The sequence below is a fragment of the Colobus angolensis genome, unplaced genomic scaffold, assembly GCF_000951035.1.
Source record: "Colobus angolensis palliatus isolate OR3802 unplaced genomic scaffold, Cang.pa_1.0 Scaffold234, whole genome shotgun sequence".
Classification (NCBI taxonomy): domain Eukaryota; kingdom Metazoa; phylum Chordata; class Mammalia; order Primates; family Cercopithecidae; genus Colobus; species Colobus angolensis.
In genome coordinates, this window is record NW_012115533.1 from 613,905 (window position 1) to 623,416 (window position 9,512).

General features: G+C 36.6%; 1 protein-coding gene across 2 annotated transcripts in view; it reads right to left on the reverse strand.

Moving 5' to 3' along the window:
* The window catches only part of SERPINI1 (serpin peptidase inhibitor, clade I (neuroserpin), member 1), a 109,775-nt gene that overhangs the window by 35,766 nt on the left and 64,497 nt on the right, over nt 1–9,512 (reverse strand). For both annotated transcript variants that reach the window (XM_011944617.1, XM_011944618.1), the window contains exons 2-4: nt 4,019–4,286; nt 2,798–3,028; nt 646–840 (exon numbers count right to left, since the gene is read on the reverse strand). In XM_011944617.1, coding sequence (XP_011800007.1) covers nt 646–840; nt 2,798–3,028; nt 4,019–4,268 — 676 coding nt within the window. In that variant the 5' untranslated portion in view covers nt 4,269–4,286. The remainder of the gene's footprint in view (nt 1–645; nt 841–2,797; nt 3,029–4,018; nt 4,287–9,512) is intronic.

Below are 9,512 nucleotides of genomic sequence, written 5' to 3' on the forward strand. Positions count from 1 at the left end.
AAAACTACTAGTTCTAACATATACTTGGCTAAAAATTAACTTTCTGATTATGACTTAACAAATTATTACAAGTCAATATAGTAGACAAGAAGGACTAATACCCTAAACTTCTGAAGAGTCCAATAAAACATCTTTGAAAATAATGCCAAAGATAATGAATTATATTAAAAATTATAGGCTCTCAATAAAGTATAAACAAACAATTATGTTTAGCCATATATACACGTTTAAAATCAATTTTTTTTAAAAAAGTTCCTGTATGAGAACAATGTTTGTAATTTAAAAGTGGTGCAGAGCCCAAATCAAGTGCTTCATGGAACATATGGTCCACTAAAACCCATCCTAAACCAAATGAGTTTTTGGAGTAAATCAGAACATTCTCACACAATGTCAGGTATTTTCAGATGAATAAAGCTACTCTGCAGGTGTGGTTGACTTATAAATTTGAAAATACATTGGAAATCATCAATGAATATAATATTTACTCAGAAGTGAATTAGAAGGTTTTAAAAATGGAGCCAGAAAAATTGAATTGTAGCCCAAATTAGATTGACAAAGAGTTTGAGTAATGAATACTTCATGTTTTTCTTAGAAATGTGTTGATATACTGCAAGAAGACAGAAATAAAAGTAAAAAATGTCCTACCATAATAAAATTCTCCTTGTTGATACATCATCGGAATTTGGACTTCACTTTCATCATCTTTAGTGAAAGAAAACGTTCTAGTATTTTCAGGCCTAAACTGTGACTTCCAGTTCCCCTTGAAATAGATAGCATTAATGAGGGCCAGATAAGTGGCAGCATCAAAATCCCTTGGGGATACCAAATCTTTCACCAGATCTATTTAGGAAAAAATGAATAGATAAAAATTCACGTTAAACTGGAAGACAAAGGGGCACCAGAAGATTTTCAAACTACCATGTGATAGAGTGGTCCAGAGAAACTGTACACCAACTTTACAATGAAAATAAAAAGTATCTTACTTTCAAAGGGAAAAGAGTTATATACACACAAACTATACACACACACACATACACACACACACACACATATATACACACACATACATATATATATGTGCAATTAATGGGATTCAAAACACCCATATCACCTGAAATAATACTAGCAGCATCTTGATACACAAACTACAGAACAATATAAGCTTAGACTTCATCACTTTCTAGTTGCAACAATGCATGTAAAACTTAACACAGAGTAAGCACCCAATAAATGCTTCAAAGTTTATTCTGTTTTTTTTTTTTTTTTTCTTACAAACAGTCTTGCTGTGTCACCTAGGTTGGAGTGCAGTGGTATGATCTCTGCTCACCGCAAACTCTGTCTCCTGGGTTCAAGTGATTCTCATGCCTCAGTCTCCTGAATAGCTGGGATTACAGGGATTACAGAGTAGCCACCACACCTGGCTAATTTCTGTATTTTTGGAAGAGATGGGGTCTCACCATGTCAGCCAGGCTGGTTACAAACTCCCAGCCTCAAGTGATCCACTCCACTTGGCCTCCCAGAGTGCTGGGATTACAGGCATGAGCCACCGTGCCCAGCCCTAAGTTTATTATTGAACAATGTACACAATTAAATGTTATCAATTTCAAATTCTTCCCTGTGTATACTGGACATCATTCTGCCAATACACCAATTGCTTTTGGGTAGGAGAAAACAGATGAGTGAAAGCCAGTTTAAATCATGACGCATTAGTGTTTATCATCTGAACTATTCCTTTTCAAATCTATTTTAAAAGATATTGGGTCTTTGCTGTTTGCTAAAAGTGTCTAAAGGAGTTTGAAAACAAATCAGTTTTAATAGTTGAATCTACTTCATGTGGATTATCACCCTTGATTTATTCTTTGAATATTAAAAGACTAAATTAAATTTTCTTTTATTGTAATCTTTTTTTAATCTCATAGATAAAAAACATAAGACAAAAATTTGCTCTGTATTCTCTCATTGTATTAATCATGGCACTTCTTAAGGTAAAAGGTGCCTGCATCTTGGAGATTAAGGGATATTGAGTATCTGCTCAGGGTTATTTTTGTTGTTGTTCCAATGTAAAGTTCAAGATTAACATGATTTGAGTAGCTTTGAAAACATGGCTTCATTTAACGAAGAGTTATAAACATTTACTTTTAATTTAGTCTCAATTTTTGGACTATGATTTCAATTATTTTGCTGGTAAAACTGGAAAATAAAATGCTAAACTATGAAACATTTGGAAACCCTAAATACATTTAAAAAATATAAAATAGCAATAAAATTTAGAATGAATGCATCTCATTCTAATTCCTCTCTATTTTGGGGGGCTTAAAATAAGTTGTTCTTTTGAAAATGAATCATATACAAATGTTTTAAATTACTAATGAAGTTCTTTGGTTCAAAAGCCAACAAACATCTATAAACTCTGATTTTTAACTCTTTCTTACTCTATTTTAATCATATTGTTATGAGAGCCAACTGCCATTCTATCTAGTAACTAATTTATTAAATAGGACAAGCAAAATTCCTTAAAGTGGTTAAGATTACAGAGGAAACCCATCAATCAGAGAGTACAGATTTCAGATTATCACTGTCAAATTCTATATATGCCAAAAGATTTAACTTCTTTCTCAAATGTTCATTCATAACAATGTTTCTCAAATAGAACATAATCTATACAAAATTATTATTAGATATCCAACTAAATGCCCCAAACATTCAAAATGCAAAATGAGCAAGGGGGAAATACTTTCAGAAGTTAAAGGCAGTTAAAACTAAGCTACTAGAGGAAGAAAGGATCCAAGTGACATACTGTTAGTGTTATTCTCCACCCACTTATTGATGTAGTTGGCCACGGCTACATTTTGACTGAAGTCCACATGATTTACTTCTGCATTAAAATATTTTTTCATCATTTGCAAAAACTCCTCATTGATATGAAATCCATTTTGCACAAACAAGGAATTGGCAATTTTCATCACATACTGGCTGTCTTTAGCAGTTACCATGTTAGAAAACTCCTTCAAGAAAGAAAATTCTTCACCTGAAAAATGAGAAAGGATAAGTTTATTTGCAGAACAAACACGGTGAAAGGTCAAGGAGAGTGGAGGAGCATTAAAGCACAGCAAGGGAGATTAAACGAACAGGCACCCAGGGGAAAAGTGCCAGGCTTTCCCCCACATTGATATGGTCCAACACTTGTACTATTTCTAGATGTTCAAATTAACTTTTTGCAAGTTAATATCATCTACTGATATTATTTTTTATTTCATTGCTATTTTGCTACAATCTATAGAGATTGTTTTCTTTCAAATTACTAGGTTACTTTGATTAAATTAGACTTCCTTTATACTATTAGAAACAAATATCTAGTTTAAAATTCAAGATCATCCTTTACATTTTACTCAGTAGACCTTTTAATTTTAAAACTAGAAAAGCCCTTAGAAATTGTTTTAATTTTTAACTTTTTAATGTGCTAATTCACATGTATATCAGAGCATTAAAACAGAAATCAAACATCACGTCAAAGTGATTACAAAATATCATTAGGCTAGAAATTTCCCCCAATACATAGAATTTTTATAATAAGATAACACTTCAAAAAAACTCTTGGATGCTGTTTAAACAAAAGGATACTGCTGATTTTAAGCAAACATTTCTGATATTTTTAGCAAACTATGCTGTCTTTCTTTGTAGTACTCATCATATTTGTAATTTTTCATTTATTTGTGTGATAAATAGGTGCCTCTCCTTCTAGACTGAAAACTCCAGAATGTTTGCTTTTTTAAATCACAATGAGTTTATGTAAATCATAATAATTTTTAAAAGATGTAATTTCCTGAGATTCATTCAGCCAGAAATGGAACCAGGAATTAACGTATTTCTTGGGTTTCCTAATCCTTCTAGGCATACCATTTCAATGAGATTATTTTTTACCCTGTGTAAATATTGCTGCATCTGGAATAAGAAGACAACATAACTGAGTTAAAGTCAAATTCAAATGTCTTGAGAAATCAAACCTGATCATTCTCACCATTTTTCAGGCTGTCATATCCCATTGAGTGGCGGATTTCTTTCTGGGTAGACCCTTGGGCCCCAAGCTCCATCATTCCCATTGCAAGAGCAATACTCAATGGAGAGAAGATAATATTTTCATCTTCACCAGTGGCTCTAAGACGATTATACATATTCACTGACAAGTCAGCAATGGCTTCCTCAGGGAAAGTGGCCCCTACAGTCATACTTTGCAGAACCAGCAAAGAGAAGAGTCCAAGGAGAGCCATATTGTAACAGTTTCAAGTCTAAAAAACAATAATTTACATATTAATTATTAGTTATCTCTATAACAGAAGTCTCATGGAAGGATATGTTGGGAGGTTCTACTTTTAAAAAGTCAATTAATAGTCAAATGAACAAATAAGACAGCTAAGTTCTGAGGATTCTCCCAGGAACAAGGCATCATGGTCTCCACCCTCATGGGGTTAAGAGTATGTATAGTTACTTATACAACAAGTAATTACAAGTCATGTTTGGTGAAACTAATTTATCAGTTTTTCATAGCCTTACCAAATACGGTTTGATCATGACTTTGAATGGACTTACACTAGATTCCACTAAACTACATAGGTCTAGGACAAGTACAATGAAAACCAAAAGGTATTTACAGGGCTTAAGATGAACTAGCACAGCTAGGCATTTGAAAATGTCACTTCACCCATTTATAAAATAAATGCACCTTGCAGCTGGGTTACCAACTGGTGAGCAGAGATCAGACATATACCTGCCTCAAATCCCAGTTTATTCATTCCAGGTTGCAGAGCCCACAGGAAGTGGTAACCCAGAGAAGGAACAGACTCAGCACATCCTTGTATGATTGTTTCTCACATATTGGTTCCTATGAGGCTGCTGCTCTCCGTGACAATCTTTGGGCAGGGAGGAGGAGCCCCCTACCAAAGTTGAGAATGAAACTGAATTCTTGCTACGACACACTCCATTTATATTCAGACTTATGTTACCATTTCAGCTTACACCAAACAAACTGGTATTTCTATTTAAATTAATATTTATAATGATCAGGCTCATCAGGTTCTTGAACCAAATTGAAGGGCATCAAGGCCACATTTTCTCTTGGAGAAAAAAACCACCATCAGAGCCCAGATATCTCTGAATGATATCTCTGCTTCTTGGCGTGTCAGTGTTCCAGAAGCCCTGTCTTCCTACAGACAGCCTGACTTGTGCACGCTGGGGACACAATTTCCTCTTTCCTTTGTATTCTCCCATTTTGTCACTGCAGGTATTTGGAAAGCTAAACTGTTTATTCATACAATCAAGTAACTTACTTGTTCTTAATCATTTAATAAAATCACTAAAACAACATGTAAAGTGATATTGAGCAAAAGCATTTGGAAAACTGTATTTTAATTGTGGTTGAGCATTAACAGTCTCCATTACTCAATTAACAGAGTACATACACATTTAACTGAAGAGCAGAGTGATTCCAACAGGCTTATGAATCAGAAGATCCTAATCAGTCCTGTAACATTTATTGGTAACTCCAATATCAGAGAACTGCCTGGTGACTTTGTAAGTCCTTCACATTTTAATGTTAGAAGCATCAGTTTTTTCATCTGAAAAGTTCCAAAGTCCTCTACCCTCACCCCTTCACCCTCCTGCATTTGTATGCAAGTTTAAACAGTTATTGCTTGTTTAGGAAGGTAAGTCTCAGCCTCTTTGTAAATATGAACTCTCATCACCTCCGTTGCCAATGGGATGACGGCTAATGGGAGACGGAGTGCACTGCTGCAGGGCAGGCTCTGTCACTCATGCAGCATTGGGATAAAGTCAGGTGCCAAGAGCACAGCAGCCTTGCTAGTCTACTGATTTCAGCCACCTTTTGGGGGGCTGCCACCACTTTGGCATTCTTACTTCCTTTTGTACTCCAGAGAACTCCAGGAAAAGGCAGAAGCTTTACTCGTGGTGATGCATTCAGTAGGTTTAAACAAACCTACTGCACTGCAAGTTGTATAAAAGTATAATACAATTACATACATACACAATACTTGATAATGATAATAAATGACTATTTTGCTGATTTATGTATTTACTATACCATACTTCTTATCATTAAAAAAAAATAATAACTGTTAAACAGCCTCAGGCAGATCCTTCAGGAGGTATTCCAGAAGAAGGCACTGTTATCACAGGAGATGACAGCTCCATGGGTGTTATTGACCCTGAAGACCATCTAGTGGGATAAGATGTAGAGGTGGAAGACAGTGATGTTGATTATCCTGATCATGTGCAGGCCTCGGCGAATATGTGTATTTGTGTCTTAGCTTTTAACAAAAATGTTTAAAAGTAAAAATATACAAATAAAAAGTAGAAAATTAGAAAAAAGCTTATAGAATAAGGATACAAAGAAAGAAATGCTTTTGTACAGCTGTACAATGTGTCTGTGTTTTAAGCTAAGTGTCGTCACACACTTACACACTTACTGAATGCAGCTTACATGGGTAGAAGTTCTTTGGGTAAGTGAGTGAGTGAGAGGTAAGTGAATGTGATGCCTAGGACATTGCTGTACACTACCGGAGCTGGACGCAGTGGCATTACAAAACAGTCAAAAAGTTTTTTAAACATCTAAAACTTTATAAAGTATAAAAGTTATAGTAAGTGAAGGTTAATTTATTATTGAAGAAAGAAAGGCATTTTTAATACATTTAGTATAGCCAAAGTATACAGTGTTTATAAATTCTATGGTTAACATACAGTAATGTTCTAGGCATCACATTCACTGACCACTCATTCACTGATTTACCCAGAAAACTTCTACCCATGCAAGTTCCAAGTGTCCTTTACAGGTACATCATATTTTATTTTCTCCAAGTCCTTTTTTTTTGAGATGGAGTTTCACTCTTGTCACCCGGGCTGGAGTACAATGGTGCAACCTTGGCTCGCTGCAACTTCCGCCTCCTGGGTTTAAGCGATTCTCCTGCCTCAGCCTCCCGAGTAGCTGGGATTACAGGCATGGTCCTGGCTAATTTTTGTATTTTTAGTAGAGATAGGGTTTCACCATGTTTGCCAGACTGGTCTCAAACTCCTGACCTCAAGTGATCTAACCGCCTCAGCCTCCCAAAGTGCTGGGATTACAGGCGTGAGCCACCATGCCAGGCCTACGGTGGCTCTTTAAGAAAACAGATCTTTTTAAGAATGAGGAGAAGAATAAATCATCCCTGCAGGAAAATACATGCATGTGGATAGCAGAAAATTATATCCACTGGCCAGAATATTCAGTGACCTCAGGTTAAAAACCTCTGGTTTACAGCAGATGGTCAGATGGAAAAAAAAAAAAAAAAAGTAATGTTATATGGACCTGCAGCTCTGCTGGTTTTTCTTACTGGGGAAAACGGGATGTCAAAACCACAGATGTATCTTTGGGCTTCTAGACTCCTGGAAAGAGCTCCCATTGTGTTTGTGGGAAAGGGCTCTGCCAGGGCAGCGGGCAGCAGGCCACTGATGACACATTCTGCCAAGAAATTTGGACCATGTGGCTGTGAATTGTGGGAGCAGGCCCTGTCAGGGAACTCTTTCAGAGAGTTGAAATAACTGCTCTGGAAACACATGTGTCTATCCACAGTTAAGTGATCTTTCTTCCTTTTGAAGGCAAGATGTCCAGCTTGCAAGCAAAATTACTTCTGCTAGCCTGCTCCAGCCTCTCTGCTGCTGGTTGCTGGTTGCTAGCTCCCTCCTCTGCCTCTGCTGCCTCTGACTTCTCCTGAGTGTTGGGTAGTTATTTTTAGTTTCTAGGTTTTGGGCTGGGTGGGGGCTGGAGGGAGTGGTTTCCTTGTTCTACATTTTAAGTGTTGATATTCTCCACAGATCTAGTCCTGGCCCTTCTCTTTTCTTGGTAGTACACTTCTCACGCCCACTGGTGAACTCTCAGAACAAAGATATTTCAACTATTATATTTATTAAGATTATTCCCAAATAAGTAAAATTATAGCTCTGGCTTCCTTTTTCTCTTAATTTCTGATATGCATTGGTAATTGTTCTTGGGATATTTATTCTTTGACGCCTGCCAGCAGTTTGAATTCAAGGAGGCCCAAACAGACCTCCTTATCTTTTCAAACCTACTCTTTTTTTCTTTCAACGTAAAAGCATTTGACTCCCCTCCATCTCTTTTTCCCTCATGTTCCATTCATTGTCAAACACTCATTCCATGTTGCACCCTGGCACCTATCCTGTTGATCATCCCATGGCCATTCCCATGGCCACGGTGGCAGTTCTTCCTCTCAATGCATCTCAAGGACTATACCAATGGTTCTGGTTCCCAGCCACTCTCTGAACTGCTATTGCCCCTGCAATCCAACATATGCTGAGCCTCCAAATCAATTGTCTTGATACTCCTTATGACCAGCTTATTCCTATGTTTACAAAACCTCAGGAGTTCTCTCATCCCTGTAGACCAAAGCCCAAAATCTTTAGTCCTGAATATAACACAGCATTTGTACTGTGACCCAGCATAACTTTCTACTTACTACTTCTTCATGGATCCTGTAACTCTAGCCAGACTCCCTTTTGCATCAGATACACCAGAATTTTCCTCTCCTGTTACTGGCTTATATAGTTCTGTTTCTGAAACTAACCTAGCCCAAGTTCCATATGTTCAAATCCAAAGCATTTCTCCAGGTTCTGTTCTATTTTCATCTCCTTCATGAATACCCGCTTGGTTCTTCATTTAAAACAGCAACTTCCTCCCTCCTCTGAAATCCTGGCAAATTTCTATCTCTACCTCTCCAATAGCACATACCACTGCTTCCTTCTGTTACAGGTAATTTCATACATGGATCATCTCTTGTCCAAAGCTTTTTGAGGGCACAAATGGAAGGATATTCATCTTTCCATATCTTAGGATAATCAGAATGAGCACCTAATGAATTACACATAGTAGGTGCCAAATAAATATTTATTAAATTAATATAGTGTGACATGTAAAAACCCATAATGCTGTATCAGAAGGAACAGCAAGACAGCAAGAGTAATTGTCACTTCTAAATTATTGAGGCTAATTTACTTTTAGCCCAGGGGTAGTAGCTCAATTTTTTCTTCTCTTTGAAAAAGTGTTTCATCTTTCCAGCCCGACAAAGTGGTATCATCACCAATGACTGGACACGTAATATAATAACAAGTACACTACCTCGAACAATCGCAGAAGGTGGTACCAAAAGATTACAATATTAACATTAGTCTACAAAATGCTGGAGACCTACTATTAATCATAATAATCAATACATTTTCAAATGAGTTTGTATACTTTCACATAGATAATTACTTTGGAGATTTATTATTTTTCTAGCTACTCTGTAAAGTGCCTTTACATAAAAATAACAAGGGGCTGCAGTACCAGAACAGTAGTAGATAGTGCTATGGTAGTAGAAAAGGTAGAAATAGGTTAGCTATGAATAAATTACCCTTTTTTTTTTTTTTGAGACAGAGTCTCGCTCTGTCGCCCAGGCTGGAGTGCAGTGGCG